The sequence below is a fragment of the Protopterus annectens genome, chromosome 17.part0 (genome assembly GCF_019279795.1).
Source record: "Protopterus annectens isolate FY-2018-M chromosome 17.part0, PAN1.0, whole genome shotgun sequence".
Lineage (NCBI taxonomy): Eukaryota > Metazoa > Chordata > Ceratodontiformes > Protopteridae > Protopterus > Protopterus annectens.
The window spans coordinates 591,234,792-591,258,506 of record NC_056751.1 but is presented as its reverse complement, the minus strand read 5'-3'; the positions used below and the strand labels follow the sequence as shown (position 1 = coordinate 591,258,506).

Here is a 23,715-nt window from a genome sequence, read left to right as displayed (position 1 = left end):
CATCACAAATTTCTTGTGCCACTGCTCATAATCATCATGTTATACTTACCGTCACCAAAGACAATTACCACAATAATCTAGTATGGTAAGAAGCATGAGGTCATCACTATAATCTAGTATGGTAAGAAGCATGAGGTCATCACCATAATCTAGTATGGTAAGAAGCATGAGGTCATCACTATAATCTAGTATGGTAAGAAGCATGAGGTCATCACTATAATCTAGTGTGGTAAGAAGCCTGAGGTCATCACTATAATCTAGTACGGTAAGAAGCATGAGGTCATCACTATAATCTAGTATGGTAAGAAGCATGAGGTCATCACTATAATCTAGTATGGTAAGCATGAGGTCATCATTATAATCTAGTATGGTAAGAAGCAAGAGGTCATCACTATAATCTAGTATGGTAAGAAGCATGACGTCATCACTATAATCTAGTATGGTAAGAAGCATGAGGTCATCACTGGTGTTCACTGGGGACATTTCTAATTTGCATTTTCATGTCGTTTCTCCTCATTTCTGGCATCAGATGTGCATTGTCTCTGGGAAAAAGTATACATTTTCACTTCCATATGTAAATCGTACATGGATACTGCAGGTGTGGGTGTGGCTTGATCAGGTCCCTGCAACTCCCCCAGGTTACACCATCACCAAGGTGTAGTGCACCTGTACTGCAGTTCCAGGATCACTCCCCCTGAATGGAGAGCAGATTACCAGCTGCTTAATTCTTATTGCATTAGCAGTCCTCAGGTTTAGGTCTGTTTCAGGAATTCACCTTAATGGTAACACAGATTAGTATCTTTCAACAGTTCATCAGTTTACTGTATGTACAAATTAGTGACTCTGACTTTAAATGCATTTAATTTATATATTAATGTCAGTAGTCAAACATATTGTACTGATTGCAACCAGCTGGGAACATGCTTACCCTTCCTTTCTTTGAAGCTTGGCATTTGATTTTTTTTAACCTTGTTAAACTATGTAGATATTGAGTATATTTAAATGTCACGGTTAATGTACTATTGTATGTTATGTACTGTGGCTATTTTGTTATTATAGAACAATATTTTTATGGTACCAGTTAAGGGACTACTGAAATCCACAGCTTAAAAGTATTATGGTTGTTATATTATTGCGTATAAACAGTGGTAATCAATAAAGGAAGGAAGAAAACTCACAGATGTGCATTGCTTAAGTCAGTTTATTAATTTCAAGATCTAATGTGGTTATAGTAAATATGTATCTGTAAGCATTCCTGCAAAATAAGTTACTGTTGTTAAAGATATAATTATTATGCTCAAGTTATACCTGCAACATTTTGGATTTTATAGTTTTCTTTCCTAATCAGTAATAGCTCTATAAAAAGTTTTGATGGAAATTGTACATTTAAATCTGCCTTATACCAGCCAGGCACTTTCTATTCCTGGTTCTCACATGCTACGCTGCACATTCATAAAGTTAGAATAATTAATTTAAAAAGTCACACTACTAATAAAAGTTTTGTAAGGTAAGTTTAAATTTGCCATAAATGAAACAACCACTTTCTGTTCCTTATTCTTGGGCATTTCATTTTTCATTCCGATATCCTGACATTGTACTAAGGATTGTATAGAGAGTTTATGGAATTGATATTATAGGTGATTAAAATAGACTACTAAGCCAGCAGTTATTTTGTTACCCTATGGCCTTTGTCCTTTCTTAGGGGTGTACCCTTTTACTGTCTGCATTTCCTGCCCTTGAATTATGTCACTGTAAGAGTGGAACAGGAGGCCAGGGAAATGGGAATGAGTCATCTGACTTCAAGCAAATTCAAACTTCTCTTCTTTTCACATACTTTTATTAATTGCATGGTCTTTTTTGTATCTGTCCATTAGGGCTGCCACTGCCTCAAAAGCTACTAAGTGAAATGCTGTGAATTTCCACTAATTCCTTACAGGTTCATAGGTAAGTAGTAGGCAATCAGTGTGTAGGCCATTACAAGCCTAGCAAAAAACCTTGTTCGGTAGTTCCTTACAGTGTCAAGTAGGTTGAAACAAGATAGACTGGGGCGAATCTGAGTCTGTCTGTCCAAATATCTAGATTTACCTTGAATTTGGCAAGGGTGTTACTCTGTTTAACATGTGGTGTTTGTTCCAAATTTTCGGGAAACACTGGGAAATGAATCCATCATGCCTGAGTCTCTTTATCTCTTGATGAAGGTTTACTTCCTTTAATCCAGTATTTCAGAAACCATTTGTTGGGAGGATGAATAGGAGGCCAAACAGGTCTGAATCTTTCATAGCTTGAAAGGTTAGGCACAGATCTCCGTGGAGGAATGTATAAGAAACTAAGTACATAGTGAGGGCTGTCAGCCTGTCCTGATAACTAAGATTTTCGTAGTTCACTCACTTATGAATCTTTGAGGTCTGTCAAGTTGAGTGATATATTTAGACAAATGCATGACAAATGGTTCATTATATTCAATAGTGGGTCTGATGAGGTATGAATGAAGGAACATGAGACTTCTTTGAACCTGTTGGAGATGCCTTTGGAAACTGTCAAGCCACCAGGCAGTATGAATGTAAAATAGATGTTATTTTAAGGCATGCAAGGCTTTTTCAAGCAGTGTTTTTTGGTTACAAGAGGGGTTTATCTCCACGTATAGAATATCTAGTGTTAAATTTATAAGGGAGGTGGAGGGTTGAGGGAAGATGTGCAGAAGGGCCTTGAGGTAAAGTCTTAGGTTTCATTACAACATTGTTATTGACTAGGGCTGTGTAATGAACATTATTCATTCACTATTTTTTTTTAAACAGCTTGTGATTCAGAGATACTTAGTTACCTGAACCTCACAGTGAAACACATGCTCACCCAATCTGACCTGGATATGCACACTCCTCTCTTGACGCTCGTATGTAGAATGATACACAGCAGCATCAGAAAAGGTAGTTTCTGTATACCTGATCTTAATAAGCGATCCTCACTGCAGCAGTGTAAGATGTCATGCTGCTGTTAAATAGCGGAGGAACTGCTGTGCTACCTAAGACTCTCCTCAACCTCCTGGCCAGCAGGGGGAAAAATAAATAAATAAAACAGAGCAGGCAACTGCCAGATAGGAGGCTTGGGGCAGGATATTTCATAAGGTACTTGTAAATATCAGCTACTTAGAACTGATATAAAGAGCTGAATTACAATGGCAGAATGCAATTGCACAGCTCTTACCGTTGCTTTGAAAGGGTTTGAGGATCAGGTTGTACGGTCATAGATGTAAACTTCCGTAAGCGTACTTCTAATGTTTATAAGTGGAACAGTAGTTACACTGAACAAGTGGTTATGAAAACTCCAAAGACAGGTAGGAGCTTTAACTTTTTATCGTCAAAAAGAAAACAAACATTTCTGGGGCACAGAGTTCATTTAAATTTGAATTTAATATACTGAGGTGTTTATCTACTAACACCTGTTAATCATATTAAGATGCATTATACTTGCAGGTTCCAATGCTGTTATAGCACGGAGGTAGAATCAGATACCTGTAATGCATCAATGACTTTAAGTAATTCAGATTCTTTCACAAAGAGCAGCAAGATAAATTGATCAGCAAACAATCAAATGTTAGTAAAATGTCAAGAGCAGGACTGATCTTGTTTAGACAGCTAATAACAGTTGAAACAGTAATGACTCAAGAAATGAATTGTCTTAAAGGCAATACTTATTCTGCATACAAGGCACCAGCAAGTGGCATAATATATAAATATATAAACATACACATATGTAAAATATAAATAAAGAAGGTAGTACACCTCACTTTCTTGTGTTAAAAACTCACTGTTAAGCTACATTTTTGGTACAGGAAGCATTTCTATATTTAGACTTTCTACATTTTCAGTGATAACAATGCTAACACCATGTTATTAGAGACCATATAATGGTTTTTAATGTCATTTTCTAACTAGGAACACCTGGGTGAACTTCCAAACCTTCAGTGAAACCAAAGTATATTCTATTACTTCCAAGAATAAATGTTTTATTGCTGTATTTTAAATGAGTAACGGTACAACTTCCTTGTGTAAAACACCTTGGCAGACTGCAACAAGTAGTTGTAAATATTTTTACAATGTCTGTTTTCTTCTCATCAGGCATAGTAGTGGGTTCTTCAGCTGTAACATTCACAGATACGCCAGGTGACTCTGGCAACCACCATGTGGGAACCTGAGTGCTGTTCAGTGAACCTTCCATCTATGTTTCAGGTTTGTAGACTGAAACAATACAGTGTCATAGTAACAGAGGAAGAGGCATAATCCTATACTATACTAATACAGTGTCATGGTAACACAGAAAGAGTCACCATCCTATACTATACTAATACCATGTCATGGTAACACAGGAAGAGGCACCATCCTGTACTATACTAATACCATGTCATGGTAACACAGGGAGAGGCACCATCTTATACTATACAAATACAGTGTCATGGTAACACAGGAAGAGGCACCATCCTATACTATACTAATAGAGTGCCATGGTAACACAGAAAGAGTCACCATCCTATACTATACTAATACCATGTCATGGTAACACAGGAAGAGGCATCATCCTATACTATAGTAATACAGTGTCATTGTAAAACAGAAAGAGTCACCATCCTATACTATACTAATACCATGCCATGGTAACACAGGAAGAGGCACCATCCTGTACTATACTAATACAGTGTCATGGTAACACAGGAAGAGGCACCATCCTATACTATACAAATACAGTGTCATGGTAACACAGAGAGAGGCACCATCCTATACTATTAAATGATATAATAATAACTGCTGGTAGTCTCACCACGGAGAATAATCAATAGTAGCTTAGTCTTAGATAAGATGGTGCACGTAAAAAGCAACAAGTGAAGAAAACACTGTCAAGTCTGTTCAGACCTTCCACTTACGTGCTACAAATCAACCAAATCAACCAAATGTCTATTCAGACCTTTCACAATATTAACGAACTCTCCAACCACAACCGTTTGTATCACAATAAAGTCCACAGATGAATAAAGAACCATAAAAAAGTTTAATCCATGGGTAGGTGAGCGCTTTCGCATACAGCTTTTTCAAACCACAATAAGCAGTATCACATGTTCATCTTATATATCCTCTAATTGATTCTAAAACAATTAATCAATTAGGTATAAAAACAATTAAAAGCATAACTATTAAAAAGATAGTATACATCACAGTAGATCACAAATACTTAGTATATTATAGTCCATATAAAGCAACTTGCAAGTGTGTCGAAATCACGCTGACATAATCATTTGAAGAATGTACAACAAGCTTGTGCATTTGTGTGTAATAAACTAAAATATATTATAATATACTCTATTTGAAATTACGCTGGCATAATCATTTGATAAATGTATAACGAACTTGTACATTTGTAAGTAATGCATCAAAATATATTATAATAGACTCAAAAAACACGAGCGACTATCAAATATATTTAAAAACATCCTAGCATGATTATTATGTTATATAGCTAACATATACTAAATAAAAAATAATAAATAATAATAACAGAATAACTGAAAATTATAATTCATGTTCATATGACTACATATTATAAATACATTCTATATAAACTAACAAGTGAACAATTCCTATACTAATATCTATGCTAGAATTTGTATCTTCTATTCTTTAATATGGGTTTTAAGGGCACCCTATCGTTCAACCCTAGCAATATATGGACTCTACATATTTAAAAACATCCTAGCATATTTATTAAGTTATATAGCTAACATATACTAAATAAAGAATGATAGAATAGCTAAAAATTATAAATCATATTCATAAGATTACATCTTATAAATGCATTCTATGCTATACTAATACAGTGACATGGTAACACAGGGAGAGGCACCATCCTATATTATACTAATACAGTGTCATGGTAACACAGGGAGAGGCACCATCCTATACTATACTAATACAGTGTTATGGTAACACAGGAAGAGGCACCATCCTATACTATACTAATACAATGCCATGGTAACACAGGTAGAGGCACCATCCTATACTATACTAATGCAGTGTCATGGTAACACCGGGAGAGGCACCATCCTATATTGTACTAATACAGTGTCATGGTAACACAGGAAGAGGCACCATCCTATACTATACTAATACAGTGTCATGGTAACACAGGAAGAGGCACCATCCTATACTATACTAATACAGTGTCATGGTAACACAGGAAGAGGCACCATCCTATACTATACTAATACAGTGTCATGGTAACCCAGGGAGAGGCACCATCCTATACTATACTAATACAGTGTCATGGTAACACAGGAAGAGGCACCATCCTGTACTATACTAATACAGTGTCATGGTAATACAGGAAGAGGCACCATCCTCTACTATACTAATACAGTGTCATGCTAACACAGGGAGTGGCACCATCCTATACTGTACTAATACAGTGTCATGGTAACACATGGAGATGCACCATCCTATACTATACTAATACAGTGTCATGGTAACACAGGGAGAGGCACCATCCTATACTATACTAATACAGTGTCATGGTAACACAGGGAGAGGCACCATCCTATACTATACTAATACAGTGTCATGATAACACAGGGAGAGGCACCATCCTATACTATACTAATACAGTGTCATGGTAACACAGGGAGATGCACCATCCTATATTGTACAAATACAGTGTCATGGTAACACAGGGAGAGGCACCATCCTATACTGTACTAATACAGTGTCATGGTAACACAGGGAGAGGCACCATCCTATACTATACTAATACAGTGTCATGGTAACACAGGAAGAGGCACCATCCTATACTATATTAATACCATGTCATGGTAACACAGGAAGAGGCATCATCCTATACTATACTAACACAGTGTCATGGTAACACAGGGAGAGAAACCATCCTATACTATACTAATACAATATCATGGTAACACAGGAAGAGGCACCATCCTATACTATACTAATACAGTGTCATGGTAACACAGGGAGAGGCACCTTCCTATACTATACTAATACAGTGCCATGGTAACACAAGGAGAGGCACCATTCTATACTATACTAATACAGTATCATGGTAACCCAGGGAGAGGCACCATCCTATACTATACTAATACAGTGTCATGGTAAAACAGGAAGAGGCACCATCCTATACTATACTAATGCAGTGTCATGGTAACACAGGAAGAGGCACCATCCTATGTTGTACTAATACAGTGTCAAGGTAACACAGGAAGATGCACCATCCTATACTATACTAATACAGTGTCATGGTAACACAGGAAGAGGCACCATCCTATACTATACTAATGCCATGTCATGGTAACACAGGAAGAGGCACCATCCTATACTATACTAATACAGTGTCATGGTAACACAGGAAGAGGCACCATCCTATACTATACTAATACAGTGCCATGGTAACACAGGGAGAGGCGCCATCCTATACTATACTAATACCATGTCATGGTAACACAGGAAGAGGCACCATTCTATATTGTACTAATACAGTGTCATGGTAACACAGGGAGAGGCACCATCCTATACTATACTAATACAGTGTCATGGTAACACAGAAAGAGGCAACATCCTATACTATACTAATACCATGTCATGGTAACACTGGAAGAGGGACCATCCTATACTATACTAATACAGTGTCATGGTAACACAGGGAGAGGAACCATCCTATACTATACTAATACAATATCATGGTAACACAGGAAGAGGCACCATCCTATACTATACTAATACAGTGTCATGGTAACACAGGGAGAGGCACCATCCTATACTATACTAATACAGTGTCATGGTAACACAGGGAGAGGCACCATTCTATACTATACTAATACAGTATCATGGTAACACAGGGAGAGGCACCATCCTATACTATACTAATACAGTATCATGGTAAAACAGGAAGAGGCACCATCCTATACTATACTAATACAGTATCATGGTAACACAGGGAGAGGCACCATCCTATATTGTACTAATACAGTGTCAAGGTAACACAGGAAGAGGCACCATCCTATACTATACTAATACAGTGTCATGGTAACACAGGAAGAGGCACCATCCTATACTATACTAATACCATGTCATGGTAACACAGGAAGAGGCACCATCATATACTATATTAATACAGTGTCATGGTAACACAGGGAGAGGCACCATCCTATACTATACAAATACAGTGTCATGGTAACACAGGAAGAGGCACCATCCCATGTTGTACTAATACAGTGTCAATGTAACACAGGAAGAGGCACCATCCTATACTATACTAATACAGTGTCATGGTAACACAGGAAGAGGCACCATCCTATACTATACTAATACCATGTCATGGTAACACAGGAAGAGGCACCATCCTATACTATACTAATACAGTGTCATGGTAATACAGGAAGAGGCACCATCCTACACTATACTAATACAGTGCCATGGTAACACAGGGAGAGGCGCCATCCTATACTATACTAATACCATGTCATGGTAACACAGGAAGAGGCACCATTCTATATTGTACTAATACAGTGTCATGGTAACACAGGGAGAGGCACCATCCTATACTATACCAATACAGTGTCATGGTAACACAGAAAGAGGCAACATCCTATACTATACTAATACCATGTCATGGTAACACTGGAAGAGGGACCATCCTATACTATACTAATACAGTGTCATGGTAACACAGGGAGAGGCACCATCCTATACTATACTAATACAGTGTCATGGTAACACAGGGAGAGACACCATCCTATACTATACTAATACAATGTCATGGTAACACAGGAAGAGGCACCATCCTGTACTGTACTAATACAGTGTCATGGTAACACAGGGAGAGGCACCATCCTATACAATACTAATACAGTGTCATGGTAACACAGTGAGAGGCACCATCCTATACTATACTAATACAGTGTCATGGTAACACAGGAAGAGGCACCATTCCATATTATACTAATACAGTGTCATGGTAACACATGGAGAGGCACCATCCTATATTGTACTAATACAGTGTCATTGTAACACAGGGAGCGGCACCATCCTATACTTTACTAATACAGTGTCATGGCGACACAGGGAGAGGCACCATCCTATACTATACTAATACCGTGTCATGGTAACACATAAAGAGGCACCATTCCATACTATACTAATACAATGTCATGGTAACACAGGGAGAGGCACCATCCTATACTATACTAATACAGTGTCATGGTAACACAGGGAGAGGCACCATCGTATACTATAATAATACAGTGTCATGGTAATACAGAAAGAGGCACCTTCCTATTCTATACTAATACAGTGTCATGGTAACACAGGGAGAGGCACCATCCTATACTATACTAATGAAGTGCCATGGTAACACAGGAAGAGGCACCATCCTGTACTGTACTAATACAGTGTCATGGTAACACAGGGAGAGGCACCATCCTATACTATACTAATACAGTGTCATGGTTACACAGAAAGAGGCACCATCCTATACTATACTAATACCATGTCATGGTAACCCAGGGAGAGGCACCATCCTATACTATACTAATACTATGTCATGGTAACAGAGAAAGAGGCACCATCCTATACTATACTAATACAGTGCCATGGTAACACAGGAAGAGGCACCATCCTATACTGTACTAATACAGTGTCATGGTAACACAGGGAGAGGCACTAGCCTATACTATACTAATACCATGTCATGGTAACACAGGGAGAGGCACCATCCTATACTATACTAATACAGTGCCATGGTAACACAGGAAGAGGCACCATCCTATACTGTTCTAACACCATGTCATGGTAACACAGGGAGAGGCACCATCCTAAACTATACTAATACAATGTCATGGTAACACAGGGAGAGGCACCATCCTATACTATACTAATACCATGTCATGGTAACACAGGGAGAGGCACCATCCTAAACTATACTAATACAGTGTCATGGTAACACAGGAAGAGGCACCATCCTGTACTATACTGTACAAACTATAACACACTACATCATGAAATCCTATGTTACATATTCTGAAGTTTTGGGAAAACATTTTAACATGCTGTCTACTGCAGTGAAGTGTACCAAAGGACAAATCACTGTGTAGACAGTTTGCTAGTATCAGTTAATGGCTGAGGTGAATGACATAGGGGATTATATGATTAATTCTGCATACCTTGGGTCTAACATTTGCTGGCCTTCCACTGTGATTTGTTGTCAATCAGGGCTTTAGCTTCAGTAAAACAAACAGCTTTTCTGCTTTGATTCGTTGTGTTAAAACTGCTCTTATGTTGTGATGGTGTTGGTAGTATATACCACTGTATGTAAAAACATGTTTTATCCCGTACGCCATGCTTTCTTTAGTTGTTCTTGACACTTCAGAACTGTTGCTTATTCTGTACTCTTTGACATCATTTAGATTTTATTTTCTGTTAGTCTATCTGCTCTCTAGGTCATCGTGCGCAAACAATTATTATTCCTTAACAGTGTTGTCAGCGTTTATTAGCCGTACCTAAAAAGTGAAACTGTCACTTGTTTGGCTTTATATTTTCACTGCAGGTATCGTCCTTAAAAAGGATAAGCCAGAAATATGACTTTGGAAGGCAGACAGCCTTGAAGGATTTCCATGGTGGATATGTATTCTGTCATGAAGAATGTAATACTATTTAAAAGTACAGGCATTGGTGGTCCATAGGGGACATCGCACTACCACAGAAGTTACATTTCTGTATGTGATACCAATGACCTAGTTTATGGTAGTATTCCAAGCATTAAAGGGCAAGCTGGGAAGGACAGGTTTGAGCAGTCAGAAGTCAGCTTACCTATCTTGTGGGAAAGGATGAGAGGATGAGACCATATTGCCATTAGATTGCCTCCTGGGGTAGAACAGGAGAGTAACAACAGGGCTGCAAAATGCTGGAAGAGGGTGGTGCATGCCTTGTGCTGTATGTACAGAAGCATTGTGTGGATGTATGTGGCTGTCACTGTGTGCCTCTTTCCCCTGTGAAACAGGAAACAAGACTGTGGCATTATGAAATGCTTTAAGCTCTGCACTATTGAGACGCATAGGTCCCCTCCCATTAAAACAAAGAGAGAAAGACTGAGAAAGGTGCAGTTGGGGCAAAACAAAAATATGTTTAACAACAACGTATCACCACAACTTTAAGGGACACAATGGCCAAACCTTAACAAATAGTTTAGAGGTCCTTGTAAAACAAAGGATTTCTCTCATGGAAGCCCAAGAGACTAGCATGGAAAAGATTGCTGCTCAGGATAAACGGTTGTTTCCAGAAATATTGGGGGTTAAATTATCAGTCATGGTTAACAGAAGATGGAGTGAGGCAAACCTGTCATATAATACTGGTGCGGGCTATCAACTTAACTGGCATGACAGTAAAAACTGATGCTAACTTGCCCTTGGAGGTGTAAACTGCCAAGACAAACAGACAGCTGATTAAAGCAGGTAAGCAGAAAACATTCTAGGTTGCCAAAGTTCTTGAAAAAATACTTTTATGATGAGTACCTCAGAGAACTGCACTGCTATTTTACGAGTTGCATAGCTGCTCAAGCAAGTTTGAATATTTCTGTTGTATAGTTGCAGTCTTTATAGGCCGATGTGTTTATTGTAAGAAATACATTCTTGCAATTTTGAAGTCAGTTGCCCTCTAACTTCAGATTCATTTTCTAGGACTGGTGAAGACTATAAGGAAAACCACTGCCCATGCTTTTTGTATTAGTAGCAGTTCCTCCCTCCAGCAATTGTTACTTAGATTTTACAAGACTGCCCTGGCATCCTTAGCTTTGCAAGACAAATCCTCCACTCAGCAATTTTTCTCATTTAAGACTTTGTTGCACTCAGCAGCCATCTGTCCTGTAGGGCCAGTACCAAGCAGTCTGAAGACCCAAGATCCAAAAATGAACAGCTGCACATTACCTCACATCATGACTTGGAGTTGGCACGGATGGTAGATGTATGGCAGAAGTGAATCTCACAATCTTTTCCGCCTTCTGTAAATAGAAAACTTATTGTATGTTGGTCACATGTAAATTTGACAGTGTGTCCATTTCAAAAAATTTTCTGTAATAAAATATTTTGTACATGTATTTCTGTTAACATATTCCTGTATATAAATCTTTGTTTTAAGTACAAATATCGACCGATTTAAAAAAAAAACGCAGGTAGCTTACCATTGCAGTTTATTTGCTCATGGAGAAAATACAGCACTTCAAATTATGTTTGTGCATCATAAAGGCTTCTGTATTCTTAACATGGATGGTAGAAATTCCCCTTAAGAGGAAAGCTTGAAAGGTGAATGTAAGCATCCATGTTCACAATATATAGTAAAAGGTTATGATCGGTGACAGTCATAATTCTTTGTAGTGCATAGAGCTGTATCTGCCCCATGCACTACCAGATAAAGAAAAAGTGTCCGACTGCAAAGTGTTTTATGGGCTGGGAGAACTGGTAAAGCACTTAGCGATTTCAGCCGGACAGCAGCACATTTGTCACCTTTTTGGCTGCTTAAGAATTCCGGACAAATCCAGAAATAATGGAGGGACAAAGTATCCAAATCCTGGATAGTTTTTATATACTGCTCTTATTCACTTAATAAAATTAATAGAACAGCAGGTTTTGCATCAGTGTGCATTTTCTAAAAACATCAGAAGTATGAAAACTAATGTCTGGCATTGATGACTGACTGCAGTCCTTAGTGATTTATCAGAAAATCCAAAAATTTACAAGGGACAGGGCAAATATACGTGACAAACTTAAGGACAGGTGAGTGGCATGGACAACAAGCAAAAAGAAAGCCGTTTTATCTTCTGGGGCTGTTCTGTGCTGGGTGGCACTGTTCCCAGTGTGAGACCCAGATGTACTAGCACTTACTCCCACCCATGTATTGTTACTTCGTGCTTAGGAAGTTGTTCACAAGTAATATTTGAGCATAATCTTGGCACTCCATACACTATGTGCTATTAAAGTTAAGAACCAGGAGTTGGGACTATAGCTGATGAGAATGTGAGCAATATATGTAAGTTATGAAGATTATACCTCTTTGTTGTTTTGAAGTGAAGATTAATACATTATCTAATGTTAGACATTTGTATATTCTGTTTACACCATATAAACCTAATGCTTCCTTCCATTTTCTCTAGAACTTTTTGTTTGCTGCTGTGACTCTTTAAAGATAAGATTTCAGAACACTATTTGTTAATTTTTTTTTAGTTTTAGCTTACATTTCCTTAGTGGTAAAATCTTTGCCTCACATCTCCTGTGTTGGGGGTTTAGTCCTGACTTCCAGTCATTGTTTCTAAGGTGTTTAAATGTTTTCTGTATGTCTGTGTGGGTTTTATATAAATACACGGGTTTCTTTCTGTTTTCTCTGAACATACTTTTTTATTGGTTATACTACCTTCTGTCTGTCTTTCTCAATGTATCTGTATGTGTGTTTGTGTGTCTGTCTATCTACTTATCTGTTTACATAGACACACACAGACACATTCTCATTCTGTATTTTACCATTGTCCTTGTGAAGGGTGATGAAGCTGAAGAAACTGAAGAAGATCCACAGTCCAGTCCACTCGCATGTTCAGCAACTAAAACACCAAATATATAAGTAATCATTAGTTCTCAACATGATTTGATTTTTTATTTATTATTTGTTTACCAGGAAAGTCTGACTTGGAATGAAGCCAATTTTCAGTGGAGGCCCAGGGAGAAACGCTGCAGATACATGTCTTTGCAATGCAGGAGGAAACTGGAATACCCATAGAAAACCCACACGAAAGCAGGGAGGACATGCAGACTCCACACAGAAGGCACTCCAGTTGAGAGTCAAACCGGAGAACCTCTTGCTGTGAGGTGACAATACTACCGCTGCACCATTTTAATTTTAAAGGCTGCACACCCTGGGTGTACTGGTCAGCTGCCTTAAGAATTTAATAAGTGCAGATAAACACACACTAAATTATACTTTATGTGCCACATTTAGTTTATTTATCGCTGAGTGACGCAGATGAAAAGAATGACACTTTCCTTCTTCACTTGTATATTTTAATACACAAACAGTTAAGTAATTGGACTCCAGCAGTCACACATTTAAGGTTTTTCTTAAATTTTGCAGCATATATATTTGTGCCTAAACTGTATATATTTCAGTTAGCCTTATGTGTTATTTAGCTTTCTTTATTTTCTGTGTATATAAAGACAGCACCCTTGTGGTTTTGAACCTACTTTTTATGTCTAGACCAGCCCATTAACTCTGATGTGTTTTGGTCAGTCTTCTATGTTTTATCAGACTGCTTTCCTTGCATAAATGACAAACATATTTCATGTTAGTAAAAGAGTTTATCTTAAACAGAAACTTGTAAGGAGCCTGTTATTGTAAACTAATCAGTAATCAGTTTCTCATGGTTATTTTACAGGGTTGGTAAAGTTGGGTGTCCATTGTATCACTGGACAGAAAGTAGCCATCAAAATTGTCAATAGGGAGAAGCTGTCTGAATCTGTCCTCATGAAGGTAAGGCCTTTCTTTATTCTTGATTTTCCAAAAAAATATGCAAATATTTCTAAGAAGCTTTTGATTTAAGGATGTTTTTGCATGCAGATAGTTTTAAATAAAATTATTTATTTCAAACTCTGGGGGAGTAAGAGACTGAAAATGTTAGTACTTATCAGAAAAGTAATCACAGGTATCTTGCCAATAACCAAAATTAATTGGATTTTTCATACGGTGAGATTTTAAGGACATTCTCCCTTCCAATCTTTAATCTTACTATTCTAAATTCAGACAAATAAAGGAAAATTTAACCTTTTTTGTACTGTATTCACAGCAGTATCAAGTACTTCATTTAAAAATTATTTTGTTTAAATATGGCACTATACTGGAAGATTTGTTTTCTAAATAGGAACAAAATAAGCTACTTTTGTTTGCTGCCAGGAAGCAAAAAGAACCCAGTTTTGAAAATGTAAAGCAGCTTTAAGGGGATTGCTAGTGATTATATGTGTATCTTTATAAATATGCCCTTTTAGGGGTCTGTATCATTTAAAACTTACAGCATCAGATCCCTCTTCATCAAACACCTTTTCATCAAACTCTCAAATCAGCAAACCGATTTTACTCAAACTGTTTCCCAGGGCCAACTAATGGTAGGCCACCCTAGCTACCATGGAAAAAAATCAAAAAAACTTAAAAGCTATCCAGGTGGGGGCTTCACCCCCCCCCCCAACCAACTCCAAGATCGCACTACAGTGGGAAAAAGGGCAAATTCCATATGGTAGCCAACCACTGGTTTGCCCTGGGAAAAACTTTGATTAAAAGTCTGTTCGCTGATTTGAGAGTTCGATGAGCAGGTGTTCATCAAAGAGGGGTTCGATGATATAAGTTTCGATTAAGTGATATAGACCCCCATTTTAGTCTTATAGTTTTAGTATCTGTTATTGCTGTTTTTTCATTAAGCTTGTAGATGAAAATGAAAGAACATAAACAAAGCACTGTAAGTTGTGGTAAAATTGTTTATCTGACTGTGCTATTCAATTAAGTGGATTCTAAACAACTTTACTTTCTGCAGAATTTTGCACAGTGAAAGTAATGTTTTTAAAACGTATTGGAATACGTTCCAGTCTTCCTTATTATTCAGTAATTCTGCTTCCCTGTTCCTTCCTTCTCAAATCTCTTGTTTTCCCAACTCCACCAGAGTAGAGAAATACAGCTGTAACTACCACCCAGGCAACCCAGGTGTGATTAGCTGCTCGGGCAGCAAATGGAAGGCCAGGGAGCAATAGTTGTTACCATCCCAGGCTGGGGTGGGTTGGTGAACCTGTGTGCATCTACTGTGTCTGTCCGTGGTGGAGGCTGGGGAAAGCACATTGGTAGGCATGCCTAAAGAGGGGTACAGTGTGGAGACATGGCTGAGCTGCTGCAAAAGTGGGATGATACACCACACATCTCTATTTCATGACCACCCCCCTGTCAAAGCACTGGGCCCACAAGGGAGGGGAAAAACAGGTAGCTCATAAGTAAACCCCCCTACATGAATACACAGGCATGCCAAGCCCCTGGATGCCTACTTCCATGACTGGCCACAGCAACAGTGGATTATGTCTGGGGAAAGGTAAGCAAACAGCTGGTAAATCTGATGTGCACAGGTACTAGGGTACTGAGTCAGTACCATGAAAAACAGTGGAGGAACCAAAAAAATAGTCTGTCATTTACAGAACAGGATGGTGTGATGATGTGTGAGTTACTGAAGAAGGTACCTATGGTTTGTATGCAACAGAATGGCATGATGATGTGTGAGTTACTGAGGAAGGTATCCATGGTATGTATGTAGTGTGAGTCACTGGAGAGGGTATCCATGGTTTGTATGCAGTGTGAGTTACTGAAGAAGGTATCCATGGTTTGTATGCAGTGTGAGTCACTGGAGAAGGTATCCATGGTTTGTATGCAGTGTGAGTTACTGAAATGATGTCTTTGGTTTGTATGCAGTGTGAGTCACTGGAGAAGGTATCCATGGTTTGTATGCAGTGTGAGTCACCGGAGAAGGTATCCATGGCTTGTATGCAGTCTGAATCGCTGAAGAAGGTATCCATAGATTGTATGCAGTGTGAGTTACTGAAGAAGATATCCATGGTTTGTATGCAGTGTGAGTCACTGGAGAAAGTATCCATGGCTTGTATGCATTGTGAGTCACTGCAGAAAGTATCCATTGTTTGCATGCAATGAGAGTTACTGAAGAAGGTATCTTGAATTTATGCAGCTTTTTCAAAAGTTACATATGTTTGATTGTCAAGATTAAGAACTATTGGCCTTCTGGAAGTTTGATTGCCACAGTTACTATGTTGTTATTATTTTCTTCCCATGCATGCAAAGAATCTAAGTAAGTTAGTTTCATGACAGATGGGTAAAAATGCCAGTGCTTGGTACCCTGTTATGCCTTACTGTGACTGTACGATGGAACTATGTGTCAATGTGTTTTGATGCCCCCACCTCGCATATCCTTTGTGCCAATCCTCAGCTGCACAGTATCAGTAGGTTTATTGTACTCATGTAATGTATTTTGATCAAAGACATTAAAGAATATTTGAACCTCATTAGATCATCTGACATTCATTCTCTTGAGGAAAGTGGAGCTCAGAGAAATAGCATGTCTGTCCATCATAGTGTAGTCTGTTGAATCATGCTTTGCTGAACACAGTTTGGTGAAAAATTTTGAATGGAGATTATGTTAAAAATGGGGGTTATAGTCTGACATTGCATCAAGTTAAAAACGCATATCTCTCCAGGATTAATTATTGTTATAGGGGTGTTGGGAGCACACAACTTTTCTGCTTTTGTTCCCTAATACTGTTTCATTTGAACAGCCTGAGTAAGAGAAAATAATGACTAAAAAAAGGCGGAGTGGGTTAAGAACCTTACATGTGAGGTGCATGGGAGCTTGTCCTCATGAAAAAAACACTTGGGCTTATTTGCACAAGAAAAGCTTACCTTTGACTATGTATATTTAGATGTTACATCTACAAATGCAGGATAGTTTCATGCAGTGAATACCATGATTTGTGTTTACAACTGTTGGGTCTGGAATAGTAGTGGAACCATTTTGTGAAGTCCCTGTAGCAGTAGGTCTTTGAGGAGAGGTCACTGTAGTGGTAAATCATAAAGCATGGGCTTGCTTATTACTTTGGTCTAGCCAACTTGTCTATACAGCTGTTGTGTTTTGATGTAAAGACAAGTGCTGGCTTTGCTCAGTTTGTTTTTTCATCTTATGACCGTTTAAACCTTCCCTCCCTGACTGTTGTTGTATACTTTGCATTACCAACAGTTTATACAAGGTAGTGTTGGTGCAGATTTTGCTTATGTGACCTTGAGAGGTTTCAGACTCTGTAACTGTCCATCATGGGGCACTGAGTATGTCCATTGTGCCAACTGTCTGCTGCCTTATGGCTTACTTGCATTAAAAATGTTGGGAAGTCCCTGTTCTTGTGACTGGTTCACTTGATAATATATTCCCAAGGGCTATGCAGTATGAAACTTTACTGGCTGATCTTCAAAGCATTATACATCATTTTCATGTATGAATGTCACAGATCTGATGTATTTGTGCAACTGTAGTTGAGTTACTGTATGGATAGTTTTGCTTTCTGTTGCATTTTAATCTGCTCTGAGTGTAAAACCTTGAGTTTTTCATACAGAGCCATAGCTAGCTATTCTAGTACCCTGTGCCATTATCCAATGTGACTGACACCCCCCCTCAACTTTATGTACAAAAAAGGTCCCCTCATACTTGAAGACCAAAAAAAAGGTCCTCTCATTTCACACAGGTAGCCACACACAAAGTGCTGAAGGTCTTCAGCCCTGACCTCAAAATGCAGTATCTGCCTTCATTTCTGAATGCCTGTACTGCACTACTGACCCATCAGCAGCTGTTGATCACTCCCCAAAACATCTTGTGCCCAGCAGGTCACAGTAGGATCAATTTTTGCATTACTTGATTGTTGCTGTTAAGTATTATTCAACTGTTTGATCTGTCTCATTGCTTTATTCGTTTTGTAGCATTTAATAGCAGCACTTTACTTCACATCCCAATTTTCCTTTTTATGAAGGCTATTAACTGAAGTTTGTATATTTTTGCATTTCTTCAAACCTGCTGTTTTGGCTACATTGTTTGATGTTACCTGTATTTCAGTTTGATTTGGTCCTTAGACTATGCTGGTTAAAGCCATGGGATCCTTTTATAACATGGATCAGTTAATGACTTTTAAGCCTTTTTTATTGTCTTGCCTATCTCCCTGTATTTTTGCTGTCACTAGGGAGTCATTAGGAGGTTATTTATTGGTTGGAGGCATGGGGCAAGTATTCTTCGCTGCCTGGTCAGCTTTACGAGAGCTGTGAGCATGGCTTGATCCTGGCTATAGCTGGTGCACACCATATTGGGAGACATCTTGGTGAAGTTTGTGAATCTACACAAAAGTACTATCCAAGTATTTATATAGATGCATGGAATCAGGAATACCTGACAGGATGAAATCATACTCTGCAAGGAAGAGTAAACCTGTCTAATGGACATCTGCAATAAATAAACTCTATAACAAAAGGAAAACAATTGCTGTCAGGGCCAAGAAGGAGCAGGTGCCCAACTGGAAGCAATCTCTCCTTAGCCTGAACAAGCAAATAAGAGCACTAGTGAAATCCCCCAAAGCAAACTTGGAGTGCAGATTGGCCACATCTACTAGAGGTAGTCATAAAGCCTTCTTCACATACATCCGCAGTCTCAAAGGAACCACCCAGATCTGTTCAGAAATGGTGGTCAAGGACACCACATACACAAATGCCATAGATATAGCCAACTTGCTGGCTGACAGATTCAGTGAAAACTTCACCCCACTGCCCACCCTCCCCATCAGTAAATCAGGTCATCCCCAGTACCTGCCCCCCTCCCCTTATCTCTAGGGAACAGGTCATCACTGCCCTCTCAAAGGCAAAACTACAGCCTCCATGGGACCCGATAAAATCCCAGGCTACATCCTACATGAACTCAGGCAGGAACTTGCAGCACCATTAGGCACCCTATTCAACCAAAGCCTGAGTACTGGCTTCATCCCAGCTGAGTGGAGGACAGCCACTGTCATCCCTTTGCACAAAGGTGGAGCGTCCCCAATACAGGAAATTATAGACCCATCAGCCTATCAAGCCTGATCTGCAAGGCTATGGAATGCATTATCATGGACCTCATTAACAAGGATGTTGGCAAACTCCAGACACTCGATCCCACACAGTTTGACTTTGTCAAGGGGAGGTCATGTCTGTTAAATTTGGTCGACTTCTTTGAGCCAGTTACCAAAGCCATGAATGAGGGGAAGACAGTGCACACTACTTACCTTGACCTGACCAAAGCCTTTGACACTCTTCCAACTAAGGCATAATAGATGAACTGTCTCAACTAGGCATCAACTAGGCATCAATCCATATGTTACCAGATGGGTAGCAAACTGGTTCACTGATAGAACCCATCTAGTCAAAACAGGGGAAGCCACCTCAAGTAGTAGACCGTTAATTATTTGGGTATACTTTTCTTTTTTTTTCAAAACAAGTTTATTGTTTTAACATATAAGAGAAATATCATAACAATTTTATACAAATAATTAAAAATAGGTATCATTATAATATTCAACAAAACAACTAAAGTATTTACAAAGACATCCACTACAATCAGATCAATTAATTAAACTAAAATACTGTGCTATTGAAATTAGAATTTTTTTAACAAATTTTGTAAATTATCCCATACAATAAAATGTGATGTTTTTCTAGTTGTTCTCATTCTAATTGTGCTTATTTCCATATGACACATTATATTCATAACATTTTTAAATTCATTGAACGAAGGAGGTGTATCTGAAATCCAATTTCTAGTTATTATTTTCCTAGCCACTGCTAGGATAGACCATAACAAGGGAAGCTTAATCTTTTTAACACATTGAGGTACAGGTGTGTTGAATAATATAAGAGGCTTAGAAATAATGAAATTATCTGTAAAAAGAGCCTGCAAAAATTCATTAATTGACTTCCAGTATTCTTTCAACTTCATACAGTCATAAAACATATGAGCCCAGTCAGCATTAATTTCTACATTACATCTCTTACATAGATTATCTTTATTATTAATTTTATTCATCATCAAAGGTGTATAAAAAGATCTATGTAAAAATGTCCATGTATAAAGTCTCCAGACAATGGAAGATGTAGTTCTGTAAGCAGATTCCAATATATATTTATCTTGTTGAGTTGGTGGGTCCCCATTAATAGAGGTGAAATAATTCCAGTATGAATCTACATTGTAAAAAGTTTCTTGTCTGATAATTTTATGTATATATGAAAGTTTACCTTTATCAGAAACTTTATGCTGTAAATTTATTATCAAGTAATCAATCAGTTTTGGAATAGATTCTTTAACTGTTATAGACATTAGATCTATTCTATCAATGAGATGTTGTCTAAAGATCTGAACCTCTAACCAGCAAGTTTCTCTTAGATCAAATTCTTGTTTTAAGAAATCTAGATTTTTAACTTTATTATCAGATATCAGCTGATACCAGTACTTTAGATTATTATCTATAGCTAAATGAGCTCCTTCAGAAGTAGATGACATAAGCATACCCTGAGTATAAATTATAGGGAATACAATAAAATTCCATTCCCTATACTTAGGGTGCATGAATATAAAGTTACGATAACTAATAATAATATTTACTGGGTAACAGACCATATGTTTAGGTGTAATAGGTGAAGTACAAAATTCCTTTAGCAACCACAACATGGAGTTATTTATAATCATATTTTTATGTGTTAAGGAGATTTTCATGAAGTGCATACTAATTAGCTCCCAATAATCTTTCCATTTTATGACATATGACCGATCTATTAATAAAGTAATAACTTTTATAATAGAAGAGATAATATATAAATTAAAGTCTGGAAAAGAAATACCCCTTGAGACCAGCTATTAGTATGTTTCTTTAATGCAATCCTAGGTCTATTAGGTGCCCATAAGAAATTTAACATTAGTGTATTCAGTTTCTTGATAGTTATTTTTGTAGGTGAAAGTATTATTGATTGTATTAAGTATAAAATCTTGGGGAATATTATCATTTTAATAATTGTAAGTCTCTCCTCCATAGTAAAACATATTATTCCAGGTATTAAAAAGATTTTGTATATTAAGAAAACAGGTATTATAGTTATTATATATAATAGATTTAATATCTTTAGATAGTATTATACCTAAATACGTTATCTGACCTGAGTTGGGTACATATTTAGTAAAATCACTAATGAGAGTATTTTTTCGTGTATATATAGGTAGTATTTTAGTTTTTCTTCATTGAATATTAAACCAGAAATACTTTTAAAATTCATCATTTTATCAAATAAAGACTGCATAGAAGAATTAGATCCTGCTGATGTAATTAGAACATCATCTGCAAAAGTTGAATTTTTGATGTTGTATTTTCTTCTATTTCAAAACCCTCTATGTCAGTACTGTTTCTAATCAAATTAGCCCAAGGCTCCATTACTAAAGTGAATAATAGTGGAGAAAGTGGACATCCTTGCTTTGTACCTTTAAGAATGGGTATTTTTGTGAAACATATGTTCCTACCTTAATATAAGCCAGCGTTCCTTTGTATAAATGCTCAATTAAATTTACAAATGCATCAGAGAAATTTGTGCATTTCAGTAAGGTAAACAGATAGTCCCAACTTACTGAATCAAATGCTGAACCTATATCAAGACTAATAAGTGTTAAATCTTTCTTTTTCCTATTTGCAAAATCAATTAATGTTAAAGTTCTTCTTATATTATCAAAAGTATTTCTATTTACAATGAAGCCCGTCTGATCTATGTCTATAATGCCGGGATAATTGTCTTCAATCTATCAGCAAAAATACTCATAAACATTTTATAATCAACATTAAGTAATGAGATGGGTCGATATGAAGAACATCTAGTTGGATCTTTATTAGGTTTTAAAATTGGTGAAATAAATGTATATTGCCAAGATGGGGGTTATTAACTCAGTTTGGGCCAGAATAAAAACCTTATGTATTAATGAATATGTAGTTTTAGAAAGGATTTTATATATCTCTGGTATAATACCATCATTACCCGGTGCTTTGTTTGATTTAAGCTTATTTATTTGTGTAATAACTTCTGTATATGAAATACTCTTGTCCAATAGTTTAATCTGTTGTTTATTAAGCTTTTATTCATGTTTGTGGTTATAAACTCCTTTATTTTATCTTTAGGTTCCATGTTAATGTTGTTATGGTTTATCTTGTGAAAGTGATTTCTAAATTCATCCAGTATTTCTGGTATACTAGAAACATTCTTCTTTTTCCTTAGAGAAAAGATTTCTTTGATATGGTTTTGTTTATTCAATCTTTTGTTTTATTTTTAAGTCTATGTAAGTATTTGGGGCTTATTGAATAAGACAAAACTTGTATTTCTCTAAAGTTATTTTAACTTTATGAGTTAAAATTTCTTTGTATTTCTCATTTAGTTTGTTTATTTCTTCAATAACTTTCTTGTCCATAATATTTTCTTTATTATTATGTTTATAAGAGTCTAGTTTACTTTGAATATCTAACAATTCCTTATCCCAAGATTTCCTTTTGTTAATATACCATCTGATACTTTGTCCATATAGATATGATTTTAAGGCATCCCAAACATAGACAATGGAGACTTCAGGAGTATTATTTATGTCTAGAAAATGTTGTACTTCTGAAAGTATATATTCTTTATAGTCTTTTAGCTGAGTTAAGTATGCTGGTATCCTTTTGATCTGAACATTATGAGTATTTTTTATCATGAATTCGAAAACAATTGAGTTATGATCAGATATAGGACATGAAATGATTTTGGAATTAAATCTGTTACCATCTGGTTAGAAATAAAGACCCTATCTATTTTTGAATAAGTTTTGTATCTGTTAGAAAAAAGGTGTATGGTAATGATTTTGACTCTATCTGATTATTAATATCATTCAAATGATAAGAATTAGCAAAATCATTTAAATGTTTTGCATTAGATGTAATTCTTCTTTTCTTTATAGTGGTAGTATCACTTTCATGTAGTATACAATTAAAATCACCAGCTAAAATAATATCCCCTACAGAGAATG

General features: G+C 37.0%; 1 protein-coding gene across 9 annotated transcripts in view; it reads left to right on the top strand.

Moving 5' to 3' along the window:
• BRSK1 (BR serine/threonine kinase 1) overlaps nt 1-23,715 on the top strand; it is a 1,260,562-nt gene that overhangs the window by 531,243 nt on the left and 705,604 nt on the right. For all 9 annotated transcript variants that reach the window (XM_044059120.1, XM_044059119.1, XM_044059121.1 and 6 more), the window contains exon 2: nt 14,461-14,555. In XM_044059120.1, coding sequence (XP_043915055.1) covers nt 14,461-14,555 — 95 coding nt within the window. The remainder of the gene's footprint in view (nt 1-14,460; nt 14,556-23,715) is intronic.